Source organism: Pinus tabuliformis, chromosome 6 (assembly GCF_031772625.1).
Source record: "Pinus tabuliformis cultivar Carrire ecotype Pingquan chromosome 6, CPIR1, whole genome shotgun sequence".
NCBI classification, from domain to species: domain Eukaryota; kingdom Viridiplantae; phylum Streptophyta; class Pinopsida; order Pinales; family Pinaceae; genus Pinus; species Pinus tabuliformis.
The window spans coordinates 767,957,877-767,985,118 of NC_142292.1; the positions used below are offsets into that span (position 1 = coordinate 767,957,877).

The following is a 27,242-nucleotide window of genomic DNA, read 5'->3' on the forward strand; positions in this document are numbered from 1 at the left end:
TTTGTCTTAGTCTTTTGATATTTTGTACAATGTCACTTATTTAAACAAGGCCTCAAATAGATAACTAGTGTGTTTAGGGTATAATAGCTAGATAAGTACTTAATCACCTCATAAAGGTAACTTGGGATTTAGTCCCTTTCTTGTATAACTAGAGGTTTTCCCCTTAGGTTAACCACAAAAGCTTCTCTTAGTAGAGAATCTTGTATTGGATAAGTATTTCGCCAACACTTGTAATTGCGAACATATTATGTCTTTTGGGTTATCCCAATTTATATTTTAGTTTGTTTTCCCTCTTGGATCTTTTGTTATTTCTATTCTGTAATGTCCCAAACAAAATATTTTGCAGGAAACTAACTGAACAAAATTTACTCCATAAAAATTTCCATTATTTTAACAGAACATTGCCATTTAAAAGTGTAACCATTAGCATACGGCAAAATAACAAAAAAATGAACAGGGATAATCTCATATTTTATTATAATAGAGACTAGGGTTTACACACTGATACACAAAATAGCTGCGATGAGAAAATGGCCTCAAGAAATATTCACATAACGTCCAAAGTAAAGAAATACCACATGTTTACACACAATTTTAACAAGGTATAAAATAACTGGTCTACCAAAATATCATTTGTCCTACATCACCTCTTCCACACCTATTCAATTTAAATGTATCAATGTGAACATGCAATTTACATGATTCAATCACATTTGTGTCATAATTTTTTCAGTGCTTTGTAGGCACTGAGGGTTATGGCATCATTCCAATGGATTGTTGTGTCTTTCTACTTGAAAACCATATCAACATTACTAGCGTGTATTTATGGCACCTAAAATATTAATTGGTGCCTACGTCTTAGAGAAGGAAAACAAAATGTAAAGGTTTTGCTTGTGCTCTTCCTTGAAGAATATATAAATATAATTGGACATTAGAAGTCACTAAATTACCTCATTTACTATTGGCCATAAGCAAGATACTCCAAGACCTACTCGTCCATCACGAGACTTGTTTATCTAATTGATTCCTCCAATATTGGGAGATGATACAATATCAATTAAAAGATTGCCTCGCATGTTGCTTCACTCATATAGGGAACAAGTCTCTAAAGTCAACAAATTACCTCATTTACTATTGGCCATAAGCAAGATACTCTAAGACCTATCCGTCCACCATGAGACTTGTCTAGGCAATTGACTCCAATATTGAAAGATGATCTAATATCAATTAAAACATTGTCTCACTTGTTGCTTCAATCATATAGGGAACAAGTCTCTGTCATAATAATAAAGAATGATAGTAACACATTTAACCTCTTTCGATGCATATTCCGAAACAATCCACCAATTTAAAGAAAGGTACACTTCATCAAGCAAAACTTCCTAGCCACCTCATCACCTCTCATGATAAAAAAACTAGCACAAAGACAGTATAAAAATTCTAAAGATTGGAAACAATTTCTATAAATAGAAGTAAATGATTTTGTATTTTAATGTATTTTCTTTATATCTTTTTTTTAACCATAATGAGTAGTGTATTTATATATATAAATCGTGCCCGTTCGAGTGCAAAAACGAGATTTTACATCATATTTTCAAGCTTGCTAAGAGCATCTGAGACATCAATTGTTCCCCATCCCTTCCTTAGGAGTTTTCCCCATGCTTCTTACAAAAATTTACCATTATTGGTAGCCTGTGGCTATACATCCTACAGTACATAAATAGAAAATATTTACATTTATAGTTTGTCATACAAAAACATTTTTCAAACATTGAATGAGAGAACAGATTACTCCTCCATTGGCGCTGGACTGTTAAGATCAAGTCCAGTGAATTCTTCTTCATTCCTCTGGTTGTTCTCCTCCATTTTGAGCTTCAAATGCTCAATTTGTTGTCTCAGTGCATCCACCTCATCCTCCAGTTGCTAGATGCGCTCCTTTTCGAGTTGCAGCTCTTGCATGGCCAGAGCCTCTTTTTGCTGCTAATGGATACATCGCTGCAGAATTGCCAAACCTTCCTGAATTTCCAAGTGATCTTGCACACACTCCTTACAGACATTCCTGTTGCTGCCCCCTTGAATTTTTCCCTCCCTCGACCCCTCTGTCCTAGGCCAGCGACAGCCCCAAGAACTGGATAGAGAGAATTCCTCTGTTGAATTACTGTGCACACTCATTATCTTCACTAGAAAGCCTAGTCTCCAATATGCCGTAGACCTCCAACTCCGGGATGTTTCCGACACTTAACCCAGAGCTCGCAAAGTTTTGCTCTAACTCCCCCACCCGAGTCAGCGTACCCACACAATTCTTGACCTCACTCAAACAACCAGCACTCTGCAAATCAACACACAACTTCCCCTCTCGACTGCATACGCCTCCAGAGAGAGCCCTGAAGGCTGACGCTTTGACCCATAACCCACAGTAGATGCTCAGTGACCCCAGCTTCAGCCGTCGGACTTTTGCAAAGACCACCTTAGCAAAGATTAACCATAATCCATGACAACATATCAAACTGTTACTCCATTTATAGAAGGTGTAGGTTTGGATTTTGATGCAGTACTGGAGATTGGTACTCATGAAGCTGAGATCCCAATGCTCCACCTTAATTTCCCATCTATTCTCCTCGTCCTTCATCCTAACCAATGCCTTACTCCCATGCGCGACCTGAGTAGTTCGGAGCAGAGGGATTAAATGTTTCTCATGCTCTCCCATTAACTTAACATCTCCTATGCTGGATTGCCGACCATTGCAATAGATTCTATGTCGTGTGGGGCTAGGTTCTCACGCTGTGAGATCTCCCTAACCCAAGTGTAGTACCATCGTGATGGACGCATCCATGTTGCTGCAAGGAGCTAAGACTACCAATGCCATGAGGCACGAGGATGGGGTGGACCGAGTTAAGGTCGATGCAATAAGGACCAAGGAGCAGGATGTGGAATGAAATGGAGAAGGGAGTCATAACTAAATGGAGAGGAGGGGGAACAAAATGGATGGGAGGCCTAACGGGAAGAGAAGGAGAAGGGTGACAAGAGTTAGGGGAGGGGGAGGAAGGGGCGCAGGGGGTTAAATAGGGGGTAAATGGGAGAGGAGGGGCGGTTAAGGAGAGATAATGCGTTACAATCCTTAAAATTTCCAAATTGTTATGCCTTTCTAAACTCGTAGTTGAGCCAAGAATGGCAACCTTAGAGCAATATTTGGATCCCATGACTAAGATTAGGGAATGCATATCGTTTCCTGTATCTCATTCACAATAATTCTTTCTGCATTCAACTGACAAGCCAAATTTTCTTGCTTATCTACTTCCTGGTTATTCCCTCTTAGGATGTGAAAGAACGACACCAAATCAAAGAAGGGAATCATACCTTGGGATCTCTGAATAATTTGATTTAGGTTCATGTTTTTTGCTGATGAATTGTATTTCATATGTTTTATGATCAACCTTGAGTCTCCTAAAACTTGGATCTTCCCAATGCCATTTTTTTTAGCCAAGGATAGTCCTAGAAACATACCATAAGCCTCAGCTTGATTGTTGGTCTTCCTACCCAGGCCCCAAGCATATCTGTCTTCGATGTTTCCTTCGAGATTAATGAGAATCCCTCCCCCTCCTACCACCCCATGCTTTATATCTTAACTACCCATCATAATATATAATATATTGAACACATTTCCTAATTGTTCTAAGTATATTAATAAATACACGACTAATTCCACGTGATCTCGACAATCATGTAACAAAATAGAGTTAAGTGAAAAATCTCGAAGTGTAAACCTTTGTGTGTACCATTACTGTATCAATGCTCATGAGGACCTATTCACATAACACATTACATGTAATATTTGGCTAATATTTGAAGGTGTGACATGGCACACCTAAATAGTGGGTTTACTCTGTATTTAAATAACCTCATCATCGATGTACATTCATTCACAGTTCGGTGGACAAAGGTGTACCTCCCGTTCAAGTGCACACATAAAAGTCAATTCATTTCATCTTTGTGCTTTCTATGATAATATAATATAAACATATTTTCACTTGTCAAATAGGGAAATTTCTCTGAAATCTTTTCTCTACCATGATTATATCCAGTATTGACTAAAACCTCGTGTTTAGAATTAAATGTTATGCAAGTTACTAAAAACATGTAATATACCAGTGATATAACGATATATTTGAATGAAGAATTCATTGGATCTTACAAATCACAATTATAATTCGTATGGCTAGTGTCACTAGCCGAGAAGCTATGATATGAAATGAAATGATATTTTAACGTTCACGAGACTAAAAATAGTCTATGGGAACACTAGTTCCCTGTTTTTTCACCTTTTACAATCCAATCCTTTTCTTATTCAAATTGATGATGAGCTGGCCCAACCTTCTAACAATCACCTTGCTGAAAAAACAATGCCATGAAATCAATGCTAACATATTCCCATAACTTTCTCTGATGTCTTTGAACGTATCACATTTCAAAATGAAATGTTTTTTCGATTCCACTGCCCCAGACGTGCAAAATGTACACACCCATTCTTCCAAGCTTCTTTAGGCCTTTTCCACCGTCCCGTTTCACACCGAAGTTGATGTGAGTTGGTTCTAAATTGAGCAATAAGAACCTTTTCCCTCTATGGAATGCTAGCTCCAATGTACTCTTTTTGTCGGTGGGGTTGAATTCTCTAATGTAGTACTTCTTCTTTCTACCCAACTCTTTTCCCCATACCCGTTTACGAAATTTTTCCACAACAAAATTCTTTAGTTCCTTGCTATTTGTGGGACAAACATTGAGGTAGATATTCCATTTTTGCATCCATGTGTAGTTTTGCCTCATTCATCTTTTCTTTCTTTCACTCTTGCCTTCACTGAAGATAACATTAGGCCATCTACCTACTCCCATTTGCTCAATTCTTTCCAGATATCTTATAAGCTCCACAATATCAATTGCTTCGATGGGAGTTTCTCCTATTTCACTCACATTATCTCATAAGGTACTGAACTTTTTATTTTGAACTTGCTCATGATCAAACATTCTTGGATTTTCTCAATTTGTTTCCATTTTGAGACAGGGGTGCTGCTAGCCCACAATTCACACTCATATAGCATCACTGGACAAAATACGAGTCCAAAACACATTTTAGTCATTTTCCAATCCCATAACTCTACCTCTCTACATCTGTTTTGAAGAGCATATAATGCTTTCCACCCTCTTAAAACTTTCTTCTTGTTGCTCTCTTCCCAATTAAGTTTGTTGTTGAAATCAATCCCAAGGTACTTGTACCCATTTACTTCTTCAAGAATGTTGTCTTCAAAGAAGAACATATGTTTCCTCTGCTCCTTTTTATTAGAAAAAATCATTATTTTGGTCTTGCTAGTATTGACTTGCATCCCCACTTCTATACAAAAATGCTCAAGGGCATATAAGTGCATCTGCAATCCATGGGCCGATTTAGCAATCAATACAAGATCATCAACATATAAAAGAAGCTTTATCACATACTCCCCCAACCGAACACCATCTCCACCTTACAGATTTAGCCACTCTTCTAGTTTACCAATATATAAACCAAAAGAGTAGGGGATAGAGGGAAACCTTGCTTGACTCCAATGTCACTTCTAAATCTTTCTGAAATACTTGCTAAGGTTCTAATTTTGACTTTCACCTCTTCATAAAGTCTATGGATAGTGGCTCTATAATGCAAAGGAATTTCAAGTTCTTCCATTCTACGCCACAACTTATCTCTAGGGACTATGTCAAATGCCTTTTTGAAGTCAAAAAAGCAGCAGAGTACTTCTTCTTTGTCCCGCCAAACCTTTTCAATAATGTGTCTCAGTGTGATACCATGATCCACTGTAGAATGCTTTGGCCTAAAACCCGCTCGTCCTTTTGCCCTCTTTTCTTTTACTTATGCCCACTTACTGATTCTATTTTCTACCATGTTGCCAAAAAGCTTTGCAAAAAAAGGATTAATCATAATGGTTCTAAAATTGGAAGGATTATTAATACCTCCACTTTTAAAAAGGGGTATTGCTAGGCTAGTTGTCCAGTTTCTTGGGAATCCTTACTGAATGATGTTGTTGAATATTTCCATGAGATGTGGTGCAAGAGTGTTCATTCTCCATTTTAGATACTCTGCTTGAAGTTCAACCAAGTCCTTTGCCTTTCCTGTTTTCAGCTTCTTAATTCCAATCTCCACTTCCCGTAACGTGAATAGCTTTGTAGTTGTGTTGATCCGAAGGGGAGGCTCAACCTATGATTCTTTCTCATAGAGTTGTCTTGGATATTCAAACCATTGATTGGTTGTAATATTATTTTCAATTTGCTTCTTCCTTGGTTGAATTTCCTGCTAGAAAAGCTTTGGGTTATTCTTGCCTAGATATATTAACTCTTCTCGCCTTGTTTGCATGAACTCATCTTTTTTCCTTTTTAGTATCTGCTTATATAACTTTACATTGATCTTCTCCTTGCCTGCCATTTTCAAGGTTCTCCTTGCCATTTTGCATTCTTCATCAAACCAAGCATTTACAGAAAACAATTTGATTCTCATTTCCTACTTTTTTGCTCTTTTGCACTTCTCAAGTGCACTTTGAATTATGTTTGTTAACTCATGACTGTTAAAGCTTTAAAAACCAGTTTTCAAGCCATGATATCCTATTAGGGAATAAGAGAAATGTGATTCTAATTATGCTCCAAAGAACACAATATTTTATAGGGATGGCATGTCATATGCCATAGTACTAGCAGAATACAACAAGTCAGGAGAATAATAACAACCTCAACGACAAGGAATATTTTCCTAGATAAATGGGCATCTTCATCGTTGAAGAGGAACAAGAACTACATGCATTTATCTAACATTCCATTAAATTCAGTATAAAACATATTTGTACTTTATCTTATTTTTACATGGAGCATCGGGTATAACAGAAGACAATTCCTCTGAAGCAGCCCTTCATAACCTGGTCAGGTTTTCATAGCCAAAAAATTGTCTCTTCTATGTCATGAGAAAATCTTCGAAGGCCAAATTGTCTTTGTGTGTTTTGAGAAAATCTTTAAAAGGCTGCAAACGGGTAAAGTACTTTCCAAATTTAATTTGCGAAGAGTTTTGTGATGTATGCTCACAAACTACGAAATCACTTTCATTTCTTGCTTACTAACATAGCAAAGGTTGAAGGCGCAATTTGCATGCAAATTAATGCGTGATACCTAGGATGCCATAACATGTGGAATCTCCACACACTTAAGCACCTTATTGGCAAACTACCAAACGATACTGACGACAAATTTAGTTGAAGAGATACTTCTCCAGTATATTACTGAACTTTTATTGCCATCCAAATGAAGGATACTAGTTTCTATTAGCAGAAATACGTTGTGCTTGTTTGCCAGTTACTTCATTTAACAAACGTCACAGGTATTGTCATCCAACGTATTGCCATGCAAATACGTTGTGCTTGATTGGAAGTTGCGTTATCCAAAGTTATCATCTCTTGTGCAATTGCTTTGGTGACAACAGCCTTAACCGACCAGAGTAGGTTCCTTTTGAAGGACTATGATAAATTGAACTGGTCAAAGGGCTATAATGAATCTGAGATTACATGAAAGCACGATAATGAATTTCATATGACTAATGCAATTCACAACCTGTTATTCCACTTGAAAGCGGTATTAAGAATATTAATATTAATCGTGGATTAAGAATATTAATATTAATCGTGGAACCTTTTTCATTTGACACGAACCTCTCATTTCAAACTAAACTGCAATATCTACTCTCGTTGTTCGTAATAATCCTTTTGATAACAACTAATGCAATTCACAACCTGAGACTTGACTTGAAAGTGGTACTTACAATTTCAGATTCATCATGGAACCTTTCTCATTTGACAGGAACCTTTCATTTCAAACTAAAATGCAGTATCTATTCCTTCTGTTCGTAACGCTTCAGAGTATGTTGTAAAACAAAATAAACTTACCACTGTATAGTTCCATAAAAATTCAAAATTGCCACCAGTGCCTACAGAAGGATGTCGACCCCAGGAACATGAAGCTAGTGTGCTAGAAATTCTTTCTTCTTCACCTCTTTCAGCTGCCCTTTCAAAGCATTTCAGAGGCATCTGCAATGTCATTTAAATACAATAATAAGCTTCAACGTTATGAATTCTCAAATAACAACGTTCACTACAGAAGGAAAAACACGTCAAAGCATTCTACGCAGTTCCACTACTGATTCTCATGAAAACTAACAGTATAGGCATTTTTACATAATGAATAAATGAAAAACACAAAGGAAAACATCAAATCCAAAATTAACTAGCTTTATCAAGTCCACACCTCCAGTGCACCTTGTGTGAATGGGGCAGAGATCCCCACAGTATGAAGTAGCTCTCTATAGCCAGCAGCACTGAACCCCGTAATGATGCCAGAGAAGGACATGCAGTTAGCAATCAATACCAAGTCCTCTTTATAGACATGACTTCCCATCATGTTCATTGAATGAGAGAGTCTCTGCAAAAGTAGCATGAATGATAATTTATATCATCCATTTTGGTAACATTTTCTTTTTTAAATATATCATGATATTGAACAACAAATGTCAAAAACAACATAGCCATGCCATAAGAATGCATTTCTCTCTATATACATGACAGACAAATTCCCAAGATTTAGAGAAGTACGATATTTGTTGCTAGAATCTTGAGACCGTGCAGAACGATATAGCAAACTTGTAAATGACACTAGCTAAAGAGAAATGAAGTTAAACAACATTGATCCATAGACAGCCAATCCGAGGAAAATGCGCAAATGCCAAATATAACCCAAATACCCCATAAACCCCCTTTAACATGCTTTCAACCCCTTTTTGAGTAGGACCGCCTCCTTAAATATTTCTTTTTGAGTGACCTTCTGCATCCATTCAAGCATTTCTAGTGCTGCGTAGCATTACTTTGAGCCAAGGTGTTCCTGCTTTAACCCTCCACTCGCATCCCCTCCTTTTTTTCCACATGTCATGTTCTAAGATCCTTCATGTGGAATGCTTTGTTCCTTTTGCCTTTGAATGTACATAATGTCTCTGGGCATTTTATCATGCAAAGAGTTTTCCTTCAGAGATGTATAATAGGCCAGTGGCATTTCATTATGCAAAGAGTTTTCTTTATATGATAGGCCAGTGGCATTTCATTATGAAAAGAGTTTTCCTTCAAACCTTCAAATATTATAGCCAATGTAGCTCCCAAATATACCATTAAATGGATGGAAGGCTGAAGCTATTTTATTGGGATTTCTTCCTATTTTCAACATGCTTTAACAACTTCCTTAAGTGGACATTCAACCTTTGATGTTAAATAACACATTAGCATACCTTATCTTATGCTCTAAATCTAAAACAAGTGAAGGCATTCATGTTATAGTGTTTCCTTTCTAATCTATGCAACTATGTTAGCATGGAATCTCCTAATGTCATGCGCTTCTATCAGCTTGTAACTGTCCTTGAACTCCAATGGTCTTATTATGTGCTTAATAAAAGGAAACACACATGAAAATGAAAAGCAAAGCACACATTTTCAGATTTGGGACCTAATACGTCCTTTCATCACTTCAATTAATGACTCAATTGAAGAGCTTCCTTCTCTCTCCCCTCAATTGCCTTATGTCTATAATTCTAGCATGCCTTGCTTGCTAATCTTTATATTTATCATCAATGTTGCATGAAGCAGGAGCGTTTTTGAGAAGCAAATCATTATTTTTCAAAAATCCTCGGACGTGAAACATCTAATATATATATATATATTAAAAAAAAAATCCAAAATACTAAACCAGTTACAGAATATATGAAAACATGCATATTTGTACCTAAATCAAGATAGAAATGACATCCATATTATGTTAATGATAAATTATTTGAGCAACCATTTAGATTCTAACAATTACAAATAAAAATCAAATTTTCAAGCATATAATAGAAAGTAGATTGTTAAAACATTGAAATGGCTTATCTAGTTCTCTTCTCACACTACCACGACCGCTGCATGGGGCTTGTGACATTCCCACTTAGCAATATTGCTAAGGGGAAATATCGATCTGGCCAATTTTGTCATATTTTGCACTTAAACTTGGGAAAAGTGGGTTGCGGGACCCCACTTGAGTTTTTGGAGCTAAGGAAAGGCCCAACTTAGGAGAAAAAGGGAATATCAAATAGTTAGTGGATGGTGGGGACCACTCCAAGGAGGAAATATACCCCACTTGGAAATACACATTCCTTGAAGGGAAAGGATGAGAGGTTCGATGGCTAGGCCCCACATGGGAAATTGATATGCACAATGAGAAAATAGGAGGGACTCATTTTGGGCATCTTTAATCATTTGAGCATTCACCTTGACTAGCACGCTTGAGCTGGAGGCCAAGTCTGCATGTGTTGTTGAGCACAAGAGATTTTCAAGAGAGAATCTCAACCTTGCTTCGGTGGAATTCGAGTGCCAGCCCAGGAGCATTATAGAGTGGGTTCAACAATGACTGTGCAACTCTTTTTCGAGCCACACGTGGGACACAAGGAGAAGAGGTATTTGGGGCTGAGATTCATGCAAGAGTTTTGAGAAGAGTTTTGCTTAATATTTCAACCATTTTGGGGGGCATTCAATGACATCACTTATAGGTGGGTTGAAATACACGACAACTGGAGGAGTTAGGGGAAATTGGGCCGAAATTCCGAGGTCAAAGTTTGGCTAATTCTTTCATGGGCTTTTGTGGGTTATTGGAGGAGAGTCCGGGGTTAATTTCCCGGATTTTTCTGAGCAACAGAGGAGGCGCTAGCAGCCAGTAGTTCAGTTTCCTGGGGAGATCAGCGTAGAGCCATAGAGAGATCAACCTTGCTTTCATCACTTGGGCTTTGCTAGCTTGCCTTGTGCAAGCTCAAGTGCACACTTTCCAAACACCAAATTGTAACCCCATGATTTTATAATAATTTATAAAATGGCTCAGAGCAGCGCAATTTTTGGCTCAATTCATGATGTCTGATCTGTGTGCAAATTCCATGTGTGTTTTTGCTATGTTTTCTTTGTTCATCATTATATATTTCCGTTAGGAATATTATAGGGCTCCACATGGTGGTAATGAAGTAGATGGTGGTTGTGGAGTTGAATATGAAGCCCCTATTGTTGCTGCTAAAGTCTTGGACATGGAGACCATGGCACTTGATGGGGATGGCATCTCAACGAGATCATCATCATCCTAGATAAGAGCATCCTCGAATTACTCTAATACAACACTCCATCCTCCAAATTATGCTCCTCTACATTTTTGTCCCAAACCATCAAGTTTTTTTTGTCTTTACCTCACAATATTGGGACAACAATCACAAGTTAATGAACATAAACCAAGCTCTCTGCCCAATTTACATTCAACCTATTTATTTTGACACTACGGATGAAACTATAAGTGCTCCAACATCTCTTCGCGAAAGAAGTGTTCACCACTTGTGAGAGCATCCGTATTGGAAAATATTGTAGCTGTGGAGTAGCACCACCATGCATGTTCCATTGCTCGACAAAAGACAAATTCCCTGGATCTCTCATTGCATGGTTGATCCCAAAGACACTAGTGCAAAGGATGTAGTTGTTCAATTGTGTTGGTATAGTGTTACACTCCTCCTCATCAGGGATTAATTTCTCTAATGCTTTCATATAACTAGTCAAACCCTCTACATCTTGTATAGTTTTCTCTTGGCCCCCCCATTAGGTGCTTGTGATGAAATGTCTGATACACGATAGTACTTAGGTGTGAGAAGATATCCTAAGGCATGAAGTGGAATGTTTAACATTTTCCATCACTTTTCTACCTCTGTACGAACATGATTATACAAGTTGATATCTATAGGATCAACAATATCTTTACATAGTCTTCCCCAACATGCTATGCATATGCTTATACACCTCCCACTGGCCAATCTGACTCTGCAAACTTGATCACATGTTATAAATTCGTGTGGTGAATTGCAAAACATATCTAACTTGTGACCAAAAGTGACTATCAAGGATAGTGTTCTTCACTACATTAGCATGATCTCTATCAATTCTCATGTCATCCCATGCATCACTCATCACCATAGCACCCAAAGCTTGTCTTACCTTCAATAAGCGCCTAAATATGATGCAATAACTTGCAAATCTAGCACTTACATTTAATGAACTTGGAGTTCCATAAATCTCTTATTGTGATAATTTGTTGGACGTTAAAAAAAATCTTTTATATTATCTTATCTATGCTACTTAACTAAAGAATATTTTCCTTTCTCTCAAATAGACTTTATAAAACATACTTCATAATCTAGAGGTTTTCTTTTAAGGTTTAATTTCTAATTTCTAGTTGTGAGATTTTCCTAAGTTTTTATCACTTGCATTTCCTTTCTATTGAAAGAAATATTTGGTAAAATAAATCCAAAACAATGCTTGCAAAACCATAACTTGGATTTGTCTCTTGATTCCAGTCCATTATATTTCACTTTAGTTAATTTGTTGCAGGCTTGCATCACCTCCTTCTTCAATAGCTTGAAACCAAGTCGATGGTCTAACCCGAGATGTCTTGGATTGAAGTGTTCATCTACTTTCTTGGGTTGATTTATCTCTAATCACAAATTCAAGAATTGCATGATTAATTATGCAAAATAGATTTGGTAATCTAAGACAAGCCAAGTTACACCTTGAACTTCTTCTTGCTTAAGCACGTATTGGATTTCTCTTAATGTCACATTACTTAAGGCCAATTTGTGCTCTAATACTAAGATTGCATCTCTTTTGGTTATATTTAATTTGAAGATTTTCTTTCAAAGATAATTTGGATATATTGCATGATACATTCACTAAAATTGACATTAATTTACTTCTTCAAGGTCTTTTCATTACCACTTACTTGCAAATATGAAATCTTCTCTTGCATACATAATAAAATAATATTTGAAGTGCAATCCACATACTTCTAATTTCTTTAAATAGCTAAGTCGATTGTAGTGGTTTGTGCTTCTACCTTCTAAAGATTTATCTTAAAACATTTGGCAATCTTTTACATTTTACTCGTTATGTCTTTTGAGGGATTTAATTAGTTTGTTGTTGAGATTTACTTAGGTTATCTTAATAATTAATATTATATTGAATGGATACCTTCCTTAACCTTTTGAGAACTGCCCAAAAGTAAAGAGGAAGTTGTATTGAGATGAAAGTGATACAACTCCCCTTTATTATTCTAAGATGAAATTGAGATTTACCATTTTCCACTTTGACGTTAGTTTAGATAGCAACAAAACCAAAAATAAGAAGCTTCACCCAACCAATCATGGAGAATTTTCTAAAATGGAAGAAACATAATCAAAAGATGAGGCATCTTGGGAAGATGAAGCATTCCTCAAACAACATCATTCACTACTAATGGTTTCGAGGATAAAGCATTTGATAAGGAAGGACTTGTGATATACCCAATAATGTATATCAACTCTATGCAACAATGTCAAATATAATGTCATAATGTTGTAGTTAATCATTGTATATGTGATAAGTCTGTTGAGAAATCTAAGGGACAACAAGTGTAGGTGATTTCTCTTACTTTGATAACTGCTTGTGATGTACTTTTACTATTCTTGATTAACTTCTTCTTTTCTTCTTATTATTAGTGTTATATATCATCAAACAACTACCAAACCATAAAGAATAATGAGACAATAGGGCACAAGATATAGGCGATCAACCAAGGCCAAAACCTCTCCACTGAGAGGAAACCCCACCAAAATTCTTCTCTTCTTATAGAACTTCAATTGACAAATAGCAAGACCTATGACCTTGACCAAGACCCTCCAAGACCAAGTCATCCTTCCTTCTTGATGAAATTTCCTTACACAACTTTCAGCAACAAACTTCAACCTTCCAGCAACTTCGACCTAGCAACTTCACAACTTTGACCTTGATGTAGCTTCAACAGTTTTGACCTAACAACTTCACAACTTCGATTTAGAGGAAGCTTCACAACTTTGACCTTGCAGCTTCAAAATTTCGTCTAGCCGAAAAACTATAGAAACCCTAATGAAGGAGAGAGAGAGAGGCCCAAAAAACTTTGATCTTGATTTTCTTCTTCTTCATCATCCTTTTCCAACTTCTATCTTGAGGAGATTAAACTTGCTTGAGTGGGTGTGCAAATGAGGTCAAATTCCTTCTTATTTATAGGCTTGTGAGGGGTACGATTTGCTATCTTGAGGCCGACTTGTTCCTTCATGTAGGCCGCCTTGATCTTTGTGTCATGACGAGGTCTTTGAGGGTCTTTTGACTCTATTTTGACTCAGTAAATTTTTCTTTACAATATGTAACACGCCCAAATGGGTCTTCAATACATGACAATGACTCAATTGACTTTATGACAAACCTAGAAGCACTCAATGGGTGCTTGACCTAAAAATAAATTTCCCTTGAGCATGAAACCCATGCCTCAAGAATACAAATAATAAATTTATTCTTTCTCTTTTCATTAAATACATAAGATAACAATTACGCATGCCATTATGAAGACCGAACCTAGTTACATATTTCAACACTCCCTCTCAACTAGGGAGGTATTCATAATCCATACAAGGTACTTGGACATTCTCTATCTGAAGAATTCTCATAAGAGGAGTCGGATTGGTAACCCATCTATATAGCATCATATCATCCAACATTGTCACATAGAAAGGCCTTGACTAACAACTCTATCTCTCCACATGAATAGAGCACAATGATGGCGAGACTAATGATTTATAGAGACCCTCATCATTGTCTCTCTTGAAACATACCCCACCCGGGTTCTCTTAGAGTATGTTCCACCCAGACTATTCTTATCTTGGATTCCTAGTCCTCAAAGAATATTGGTCCTCTACAACTACTCTTATCTTGGATGCCCTACCACATCCTCAAAGAGTATTAAATGCTAGATGCTTACCCAATCCTCCATTCTATCTTCCTAGGTGAAGACAAGACTGATGTGTCTATCTCTTCCTCTCAATTAGGAAGGATATGCCCATTTCAATCAAGGAATGTACCCATTCCTATAAAAAACGAATGTACCCAATCTCCCTCTTAATCAGGGACTTGACCAAGCTCCCTCTTGACCAGGGACTTGCTTCTAGCAGCTCTTTGTTGGAGATCATGGGGCAACCATCTACTTGAAGAACTCCTCCTTTCGATGTCATGAACTTCTTTGGGTCTTCTTCATAGGGCATCGACCATCCATGACTTTCAATCATGAATGATGCCAGTCATGTCATCCTTTCCTCAAGGAATGTACCCATTCCTATAAAAAACGAATGTACCCAATATCCCTCTTAATCAGGGACTTGACCAAGCTCCCTCTTGACCAGGGACTTGCTTCCAGCAGCTCTTTGTTGGAGATCATGGGACAACCATCTACTTGAAGAACTCCTCCTTTCGATGTCGTGAACTTCTTTGGGTCTTCTTCGTAGGGCATCGACCATCCATGACTTTCAATCATGAATGATGCCAGTCATGTCATCCTTTCTTTCATTGGAAAGTGATCCATTAGTCCATATCTGGCCTTGCTTTCATACCTTGCTTCCTTCTTCGCATCATGTTTCCTTCAGGATCTTTTATCCTACCACATGAGTGTCAGTTGCAGATGACATCTATAACTCTTTGTGAAAATTCAGCTAACCAACTCCCTACTGCAACAACTGATCAGATTTCTTCTACTTCTTAATTTATGAATCAAGTTATTTACAATGTTACACAGTAAACATCGAAATAAATGTATTGCAACCTTCACAACATAAAAAATACTATGGAAACAAGTACTGAGCGAGAAGGAAATAGCACACACACAATTGACACCATTGTTTTTGGACAATGTCTTCGGAAAAACCCAATGTGGGAAAACCGGTGCAATAGCTGAGGGTTTTAAATTTTAATTATTATGCAGTAGTCTTTGAATACAATCTTTGAATGCCTTATTGGCTATCTGATACAGAGAATCTGATTGGCAGAGAATTAATGAGAAATACCTCACACTATCACTGGAGATTCGACCTTGATCCAGCTACTGAATGGCTAGCCCCAAGCTGCCTTTGCGCAGTCACTGCGTTGCTCTGCGTCACAACTTATGGGGATTGCGTCACTCTTTCTGGCTGGTCGATCCGCTGGCTGGATGCTCTTTCCTCTGGCCCTTCGGTGTCACACCCCGGATCCTGACACTGGATCTGATCTGCTCCTCAGCAAATCCACGAATCTCCTCAAGGCCTCAGTGTGGTTTTATGATGCCCAGTGTGGCTCTACGCTTCCCCTTCTGGATCTCTCTCTGCCTCCTCTGCAATGTATCCCCGAATCAGGAAACTCTCTAACCGGAGAACTATCCTTGCCCCTCGCTGCAAGAAATCTCCTCGATGACTTCTCCTGCAACTGCTGTGCTACTCTCTTGAGAAATCAATCTCTTGATCTCTCTCTATGTGTTTTCCAAGTGCTCATCAAGCCTCTTCTTATAATCTTCTCGTTGATCAATCAACAGCCTAGATTAGATTCTAATCAATGGTTCATATCATCTTGACTTGATCCTCCTTGTTTTCTAGAAGATTCACACCCAGTTTAATTAATACACTTTAATAATTTTAATTTTCGAAGTTTAGACTTATGCATCCATGAAAAATAATTAATAATTTTAATTAAACCTCCTCCGGGTGGAATTCCCTAAAACGATTTTGGGTATTGTAGAATGTGTATGTGTCCTAGCCTTCGGGCAAAATCTTGAGGCTAGAGCACATCCAATGCTACCAGAAATCAACACTCACTTTTGGCGAGGAATGTGCTCTAGAGATGCAACCCACTGAAGCATCACTTTGATTTTGCAGCACCTCCTGTTGCGCTGTTGATGTCTATTTTTGCTGCCCACCAACTACTATGCGACTCTGATTTGCGTTGCATCTGTTCTGCCACTGACTCTGTTAAACAGCTGTCAACTAATGCATCTGCACTGCAACTCTGTTGTTGCTTCCACTGCAACATCTGCAACGAAAAAACATGCAAAATATTGAACTAACTGTGTTTAGTATGATGCATCTGTCGTCCAAGTTCTAACTGCTACTAGCCTCTGCACTGTCATTGAAGCCTCTACGTTGCTGTTGACTCTGGTCTGTGCCAACTGCACTGCTGCCAACTCTATCTCTATGTTGTTCAGAATATGATCGCTACTAACCACTGCATCAGTCACTCTGACACATGACTACACCAACTGACACTTGTCCATCCTGCGACTGCTGACTATGGGCTCCCGTAGCAAGGTCTTGATCCAAAAGGTGGACTCCTCAAGTATCCTGCCCATCCTGTAGCTCTCTGAAGCTACAACTCTAGATCACCCCACCTCACCCCTAAAGGCATCTCGGAAATCATAGCAAACTCTTCTTCTAGCCTAAAGGAAAGCTTGTCAACATTAATGGATGCAGCTTGCTGACCTTGCTTCTCCTCCTTGTCCCTCTTTCTGAGAGGACATTGAGTGTTGTAGTGGCCCATCTCGCCACACCTGAAGCACTTGATCTTTGAAATGTCCTTCTTCCTCTTGCGTTGCTCATGTTGCCCCTTTGATGCAAGGGCCACGTCCTCCTCTTCCTTCACGACCTTCGTCCCACTGTTGCTACTGCCACTGATTGTGGCCTTCACCAGGTCACGCCTCATCTCCTCTTGTTGCATATCAACCCATACACATTCCCAATCTGGTAAGTGTTCTCTGCCCAGAATGCTCTGGACAAACACTTGCTAATCGAACAAACTCTGTAGGTTGGGGCCCTAACCTTACTGAAGCCAACTGATCTCGGACTTCCTGAAGCCTCTTAAGGAAGGGGTCTATTCGCTCCCCTTTCTGCATCCTCATGCATCTCAACTTCTCTTCTAAGTACATCTTTCCTTGCTCAAAAGATCCTTCGTATAGCGTGGCTAAGGCTTTCCACATCTGTCGTGTAATGTCCTTGCCGGCTATATGGGACACTACATGATCTCGAACTCCATTGAGAATGATCTTCTTAGTTTTCGCCATATCAACCTTATACTTCTTGAGTGGATCTGCATCTGCGGAAACAACTACCACACTATTGACATACATCTTGAGATCATGTTTGTCTAAAACGCAGGAGATCCTAGCTTTCCAGATCACAAAGTTGGAGGCTCCGTCCAACTGATGTTGATTTCTCAATCCTGTTGTTGCCATTTCTTCTAAAAAAGTCAAACTTCTCCCTCTTCTCCTTTGCGCAGTTGTTTCCCATCTATTCGCACTCTCTTATGGAGTGAGAAATCCCGCACACAACTATTGCGACTCTGCTTGGAAAATTTAGACTTCTTGGCCGGAAGTCCTCTGAGGTAGAAATTCCCTCAGTGTGCCTTGGACGTTTTTCTGCCCCAACCACTCTGCAAAAAAAATACGTCCCACCTGAAGACTGCCTCTTTACTGACGCTGCTGCTGCATTGCTCCCTCTGTCGGTGCGAAATTTCGATCTAGAAAATCTCTCTCTTTGTCAACTCACTCAGAAAGAGATTTTTTCTTGAGAATCTTGCCCTCCTGGCACTAGACTGTGCAATCCTTGTGGGGATTCGATCTGCTGCCTACGCAGCTATTCAACCTCCCTCTTCATCTCAATGCTGGACTCTTCTGGCTCTGCTCTCTTGCGTCACCTGTTCTCTGATACCATGTGAAAATTCGGCTCACTGATTACCTACTGCAACAACTGATTAGATTTCTTCTACTCGTTAATTTTTGAATCAAGTTATTTATAGTGTTACATAGTAAACATCAAAATAAATCTACTGCAGCCTTCACAACATAAAAAATACTGCGGGAACAAGTACTGAGCAAGAAGGAAATATCACACACACAATTGACACCGTTGCTTTTGGAAAATGTCCTCGGAAAAACCGAATGCGGGAAAACTGGTGCAACAGCTGAGGATTTTAATTATTATGCAGTAGTTTCTGAATACAATCTTTGGATGCCTTACTGGCTATTCGATATAGAGAATCTAACTGGCAGAGAATTAGTGAGAAATACCTCACACTATCACTGGAGATTCGACCTTGATCCAGCCACTGAATGGCTAGCCCCAAGCTGCCTCTGCGTAGCCTCTACGCTGCCCTGCGTCACAACTTTTGGGGACTGCGTCACTCTTTCTGGCTAATTGATCTGCTCACTGGATGCTCTATCCTCTGGCCCTTTGGTCTCACACCCCAAATAATGACGCTGGATCTGATCTACTCCTCAGCAAATCCACAGATCTCCTCAAGGCCTCTGCATTGCCTCAACGTGGCTCTACGCTGCCCCTTCTGGATCTCTCTCTGCCTCCTCTGCAATGTATCCCCGGATCAGGAAACTCTCCAACCAAAAAACTATCCCTGCCCCTCACTGCAAGAAATCTCCTTGATAAATTCTCCTACAACTGCTGCGCTGCGCTCTTGAGAAATCGATCTCTTGATCTCTCTCTATGTGTTTTCCAAATGCCCATCAAGCCTCTTCTTATAATCTTCTCTTTGATCAATCAATGACCCAGATTAGATTCTATCATTCTAATTAATGGCTCAAATTATCTTGACTTGTTCTTCGTCTTTTTCTAGAAGATTCGCACCCAGTTTAATTAATACACTTCAATTATTTTAATTTCCTAAGTTTAGACTTAGTCATCCATTAAAAATAATTAATAATTTTAATTAAACCTCCTCTGGGTGGAATTTCCTGAAACGATTTCTGGGTATTGTGAAATGCATGTGTCCTAGCCTCCCTGCAAAATTTTGAGGCTAGAGCACATCCGATGCTACTGGAAATCAACACTCTTCCTTTGGTAGCCCTGCATTAGCCCATCCAGATATTGTTCAAAAATAGAAAATGAACATTAAATCAAAAATACCTTTGTGATGGTCTTTCATCATGACATCTCCTTGTTTGCATCAACATCCTACATATATATTGACACATCTCCAAAAAGATATACAATGTCAAGGGTCTCTTTCTTTTTCAAACTTTATCAGGATCTTCATATCTTTCCCATGGAGATATCATAGTCAAATCTTCTAGTCCTTGGATGTTGATTGCCTTATCCATAGTTGCATTTTTCATGATCTCTTCCTTTCTTTATTCACCTATTTCCTCCCAAAAACTTCCAATCATAGTTCCTTCGACTTTGTCAAGCACCTCATATTTCATATGAGGACATATTATGTTGATTTCATCTAGTCAATGTGTGAACCATGCCTTCATGCATCCTTTCACAGGAGGAGATCCTTTCTTTTGATCATGCTCTTGAGGTAGAGCACTCATTCATGATATCTGCAACCATATGACATGACTCTATTTTATCAAGTACGAGCATACATACCTCATCTCTTTCTTTTGGTCATTTAGACTTCCTTCGACAACTTCCTTGATTGAAAGGACTCAATCCCTTGACTTGCTTCACTTCTTTTGACATCATACCATCATCCCATGAATCTCATACAAGTTGGAATTCCCAGCGAGTCACTTGCTTCTTCCAAAAGGTGAACCTTCCAATGAAGATTCCAACGGAGGATCTTGATCATCCTCATCCTGCAAATGCTCCTTTTGAATGATGTATAATGAGCTTTATACTAGATGACTTTCTTTTTCCCATAAGTACTACTTATGCTTCTAATGAGGTTACCAAGAGCTACATCCTTCTATAGGTGACAGCCATAGACTTCTATTTCAACTATTTTTCATGCTTCTTTATGATGATGTCATGAACTCTTGCTTTCAATCGTATGCTTCTATGATGCCATCTCCTAACATGATGCATCCTATCATGCTTCTAATGATTCCTACCATGATAGTTATGCTTTAAAACAGAAAACTTAAAACAAAAACCTGAAAAGAACTAAGTGAGGAAAACTATCTCAATCATAGTAGAGATTTTTTACTTCCTCCTCCTTGAATTTCTTCTTTTCAACTTCTTCCACTTCTTCAATGATATGGGCTTCTTCCCTTCCACTCTTTTGTAGTTGTCCCTTTTGAGATTTGGACAATCTCTCTTGTAGTGCCCATATTCATGACAACGATAGCATTGAACCTTCGACATGTTCTTCTTCTTTTTTCTGAGGACCAAGCTTCCCAAACTTCCCTTTTCTTCTAGCCATGGCAGCAAATGCTTGAGCTTGCTCGCTTGATCCTACATCGATTTTTGTATGCAGCCTTGTTTCATTGATTTTTCACAATGACCATAGGTCATTTAATGGAGTAGCCTCCTTCTTCCCATAGATGCTCAATGCGAAGTTGCCCCATTCCTCTAGCAGTGCATTGAGCACTATGGTAGTCATTTTCTTGTCAGAGATTATTTCTCCCAACTCTTGGAGTTGGTCTCTATTTTTGACACCCTCATAAAGTATGAGACTATTCTTTCTTCTTTTGATAACTTCATCTTGTAGAGCTTGAGCTTCTTCTTTCAGCAGTTCAACAATTAAACCCTTAACATGACCAATGACTTCATTTTCTATGAGGATCAAATCTATCCTCTTCTTCCATTCAAGAAAGTTTGACGACCCAACCAATTTGTTTCTCTCCTTGCAATATGAAGTCATTTTGACATATTCAAATATAGATATAAAAATACTTACTTGTCTAGTGAAGATACTCCTAGATGATGAAGTCTTCAACTTGATGCTTTGTTGATTTTGATGATGATGTAGATAATATAAGATGCATTCTTGGTGAAGATGTCTTTCTTCAAAAGTGATCCTTGGATCAAAGGGAGATCACATTGATTCCTTAATGATGATGACAACGCCTTTTCCTGCTTTTCTTCCTTCAAGGCAATGTTAGTTAAACTTGTTTCACAACCTCAAATTTCAACCCTTCTTTAGAATTTCAGATTGTTGTAGCAGTTATGCAATTTCATCATTTTCTACAATAACCTTAGTTCACATGTGTGGCTAGAAGATGTTAAAATATACCTCTTTTCTACTTTACTTGACTCAACTTCTTTTTCTTGTTATTTTGGCTTGCACATGAGACCTTTCTTGGCACAAAACTTGATCATTGATGGTGCAAGCAATTCGATACTTGCTGCTGCAAAAGGATGTCTTAATACTTCGCACGTGTGGAGAATATAGCCCATAAAAATAGACCCAAAAGTGCTTCGCTCTTCCTTCCTCGTGATAATGATTGTAGAATGTGTTAGTTTCCTAAGAACGCTTCAAGTGTGGAACCCTTCTTTAGATGAGTTAGGGTTTTGAGGTCTTCTTTGATGCTCTTAATTATTCCCTTTCAATATGATGAGTGTTGATTTTGGGTAGCATTGGATGTGCTCTAACTCCGAAATTTGGTGGAGGGGTTAGAACACATAATATCGCCAGAACCCAGAAATCGTTTAGAGAAATTCCCACTGGATGAGGAGTTATTAAAATAATTAATTTTTAATGGGTTCCTAAGTCTAAACTTAGATAAATAAAAATGTTAATGTGTATCAATAAAAAGAAGGGTGAGAAGGTTCTAAGTGACAAGGATCAAGTCTGTTTTAATCTTAGTCGTTGATTAGAGATTAGATCACAACCGTTGAGTTATCAACATGAAAAGTATAAGAGGAGGTTTGAGGGTCAGTTAGAGATACACCAAGAGATCAAAGAGTTCGATTTTTCTGGGGCGTGGTTTGCTAAAAAAGTCGAGCTATGTGATCTAAGTTGCAGTGAGAGGGGCAGTTCGGCAAAGGGACTTCAATCCAAGGCTGAGGATACATAGCAGAGACGCAGAGCAGCAGCAGGAGAGACAACACAACTCCAGAGAGGGTGACACAAAAGCTAGTGGGGCTGACGCAGAAGCTAGAGGAGCTAATGCAGAAGCTAGAGAGGCTAATGTAGTTCCCTAGAGGCAGCACTGGGGTTTTCTATGGGGCAGAGAGAGCGACAGTTACACATATTGACTTCTGAGCAAGGGAGGCTCACTGGGAGGGTGACGTAGCTCCTAGAGGAGGTGACACGGTGCCAATGCAGAGGTTGGAGCAGCCATCACTGCCTAGCATTGGGAACAACAATTGTCATTTGTGGGGTTTGATCATCCAGTTGCTGGATTGCCAAAATATCTCTCTGGATAGAGGTACTTCTGCCAGGTTTATTCTTTGTTGGGTGAGTCAGATTTGGCACCCTATTTGTATTCAGAAATCTACTTAATAATAAAAACCCTCTATATGCTGCACCGGTTTTCCCGCATTGGGTTTTTCCGAGGACAATTGTCTAAAAATAACAGTGTCCCTTGTGTGATTGTCTCAGTTTATTTCAGTTCATGATCTGTGTGTATGTGTAGGCTGCAATAGTGTTTTTCATCGTTTGTTTAAGTAATTAAATAACTTGTTAAATGTAAAAAACAAGTAGGAGATGATAAACCAGTGATTGCAGTAGGATTTCTGATGTGTAGATTCAAAAAATTTCACATGGTATCAGAGGATTGTAGATCATAGGAGACTGAAGACACCAACAGAGAAATCCAGAGAATTTGCTGCAGAGGAGCAACTGTCCTGAGTCATAGCGTTGTTTCAGAGGCAGAAGAGCAGCTGCAGGAGTGATGCAGAGCCAGGGGAGTAACACAGAGTTGCCTGCCTCAGCATTTCGAGCCTGCAGAGGGTGACGCATAGCTAGAGAGGAGCCCACGCAGTGACTGCATCAACTCTTTGGGCTAGTGGAGAGACTGAAAGGTTCGAATCAGTGAATTGTCGAGGCTGAGGGAGCAGAGCAAATTCGATTTGAGGAGCTGGTGGGGCACTGTTTTTGTTGGTGCAAAAAAGTGTTTGTGGAGACATTGCCAAGGTAGAGGGAATCACCGCCTTGACAGATTTCTAGCCAAAGAAATCTACATCCAAGTTGCAGCAGCAAAGGAGGATTGGAGAGGAAGTGATTCGCTAGTTGGCGGGAGGATTTCCGTAAAGGAAATTAGGACTCAGAGGGAGCCTAGAGGAGCTTGTTCCTTAGAAGATTTCTAGCACCAAAGAAGTCCAAATCCAAGTCTTGCTAGATTGACAACAGAAGAGGGAGAAGAGAACTGGTCCTATTTTTTAGCAGAGATGGTAATGAATGGGTTGAGGGATCAGGACAAATTGGATGGAGCATCCATTTTTGTCATCTGGAAGGCCAAGATCCTAGCAATCCTAGACAAACATCGCATTAAGGACTATGCCTTAAAGGTAGTTTCCGAGTCGGTCCACACTCATCCATTGAAGAAGTGTGAGGAGACCCAGGCTAAGGCCAAGTGCATGATCCTAGACAGGGTCAAAGATCATGTAGTACCACACATTGCTGAGAAGAACACAACAAGGGAGATGTGGGAGTGTTATAGACATTTTTGTGCCTTACAGCATGAAGCATGAAACGTCAATAATCTAAGGGATCCAAAGTCCCTAAACATGTTGTTCCTACCCTTGGAGGAACAAGGTCAGCAAACCACAGCACTAAATATCAGTTCTCTACCTGAAAACACTCAAAAACAAGCTAATTCTGGATCATGTCAACTGCTCCACTGAGCATCTGCGCTGAATGTCAAGAGCTCCACTGTCTACCTGCGCTGAATGTCAACTGCAAGGAAGGCTACCTGCGCTGGGCGAGTTGGGACAAGTGGCACAGTCATTCTTCAAGGTGTCAATGCCCAGGAAGCTTCCAAAATGACACTTGGATCAGGGAATTCGCCTTGTGATGAGTAAGAGGGTCTAGATCTCCAAGTGGAAGCAAGAACCTCCAAGTGGACTCAAGAACTGAAGTGGGAGAGGACACTAGTCAGCTTCATGCCAGCTACAAGCTGACTCATCCTTTCTCCAAATCTCCTATATATAGAGCTCTCTCATGAGGTCTAAGGAGGCTGGAATCTGGTGAATGTAAGGAAGTGTTGTTGGTTTGAGTATAGAACTATTGGGTGATTTGCTTGAAGGAGGTGAAGAGGAGATTTCTTTCTGCTGGGAGGTGATGCTGGATTGGGCCTTTTATGGTTGTATCACTTCCTGAACTTTACTTCTTCCATTAATAAAGCATTTGAGGTTCTTCTATATGCATGTGTCTCAATGGCGTATTGATACTTGTATATTTGATTTATTCTAATCCTTGAATCGATTATGAATGTATGCTTCTTGTAGTTTCCCTCTCTTGCCATTTTGCAGGATCTTGGTGTAGCTGGGCCAGTGAAAGAGCAAGGAGCTGGGAGCAAGCAGCAAAGAGAGAAGATTGGATCAATCATTAGCGGAAGACAACGGTTAGTGGATCTCTTTCTCCCCTCTCTTACATCTCATAAAGAAGTAATCTCGAATAGCTTTGCTTTGATTGTTGCTGAGGTACTATCACCCTTAGAGTGGGATAGGGTCATTCCGTATTGGATACTTTTCCCAACAACAAATTGGCGACTCCGCTGGGGACCGTATCTTGTTGGTTGTTTGTGTTTTTGCTATTCATTTCATAAACACAGGGAGTACCGAATCGAACTGCATTTGGATCTTTCAAATGCAAAGTAGAGGGCAGCTACTCTAGCTCAGTTTCTGGGCAAGTTTATGATTTGAAGAGCTGATCCACAAGGACTCTGAACAGCTCTTAGTGATAGCTTTTCATCCTCCTTCTCATCCCTTAGTGTGTACTTGACTGATAGCTTCTGATTTGGCCAAAAACTGTGAATTTTTGAGCAATCTGTGACCCGGAAACTGAGAAAAACGAAAGTTTGAATCTTCAGTGCAGGCACTGTGAAGGCAGTCTGCATTTCAGCGCAGTTCCCGAAGGGGCTACCTGCGCTGAAGGTCAAACTGCCAGTGTACTACCTGCGTTGAACCAGTTTTGCCTAGTGCTACTGGGGTTCCCTCCTATTTATTGCCCTGTTTTCACCCTTGTTTTTGCAGCCTATTACCAGTCAATGTACCTATCTGAAACCAACTTTCCTTGCCACTATTCCGCCTCGGTTGTATAAAGAAACTGTATTTGTTCTTTGTGTATTTCTTATATCATTTGCAGTTTCCCATAACGAAAAGTGAACTAGTCTTGCTGTGGCCTCTTAGATCTAGACCTGTGATAAGTGTCGTTTTGATCTTAAGAGTTAGTTTGTTTGCTGTTCATAGCTGATTGAGCTTTTGCTTTCGTCATATGGTTTGAATTCATACATTTCAGTGTCGAAACAAGTAAATCTTAAGGTGTCTTTTGATTTTGGACAAGCTTGTTTGCTTTCACTTGAAATTGAATTCAAAGTTATACAACAGCTTTCTTTTTGTATTGCACCAACATTAAGAAAGAGAAAAGAAATACCTGCATTGTGCATGTGCATTATGACAGTTTGTATGTTGATTTAGGGAAAAGTGCATTAGTGTGTGCTCTATGATCTGTGTGAAAAGATGTTGTCTTTCTTTTCCCTCAGTAGATAAGATTTTCAAAGTTGAAAGATTGAAAAGCTTGCTTATCATCTTAGACTGCATTTAGGAGTGTTACCATACATCTCGTGGTGATCCATAAAGGCAAACTGCTAAACAAGATCAACCTTAAAATAAATTGAATTTACATAACAACGCATTGAAACATAACGCAAACACATAGAGGTCTAAGCTAGAGATGTGTTCCGGCGTCGTTAAACGTGATATCTTAGCGTTGAGTGGTTGGGTGATTCCTCCACGGTGAAGCGATAAGTATCAATACGGACTTGTGCTCCCACGTACCGTCGCGTATATATTGGGAGACCCCTATAGGAACAAAGCCTTTATCCATAGGAAACCGTGTCGGCCACCCTACTGATCGCAATGCAGTGAACACAGCATTCACGAAGATGGATCACTCGTACCGTAAAACGTATTCTGTGGTTTTGCGAAAAGTTTGGCACACCCTCTGCCTAGAACTCCAGAGCAGTTTCTTTTGGCCTTTTTCAAACTCTATAACTGAAAAAGTCCATCCGAGCATTTGTCACTTCGGGCTCGTTAAAACATCGAAGGAGACTAGAGTCATCTTTAGCTTTTTCTCGACTCTTAAAAAGTGAAAAAGCAAGTTGTGTCTAAAGCGTCGTTATAAAATTTATTTTAAACGGAACATAATCACCTCCTATTCCTATGTTGATCTGTAGGTTGAGAACATGGAACGCCCCAACCAAGGAATTCCACAAGATGGAAATCCTAGTCCCTTCTCCTCTTGGGGAGAAGTTGGTGCGCCCCACATGGCCACATTGTCGCTTCCAGGATTGACAATTGGCCTGCCTATTTGGCTGTTCTCAACCAATGTAGTTCAGAACACCATGGTTCCTGAACAGTCGAGTCA

General features: G+C 39.2%; 1 protein-coding gene across 1 annotated transcript in view; it reads right to left on the reverse strand.

The window, feature by feature from the left end:
* The window catches only part of LOC149260990 (uncharacterized), a 379,306-nt gene that overhangs the window by 44,481 nt on the left and 307,583 nt on the right, over positions 1–27,242 (reverse strand). Inside the window, exon 18 of the mRNA XM_089367025.1 lies at positions 8,323–8,496. Within this exon, the coding sequence (XP_089223151.1) occupies positions 8,323–8,496 (174 nt within the window). The remainder of the gene's footprint in view (positions 1–8,322; positions 8,497–27,242) is intronic.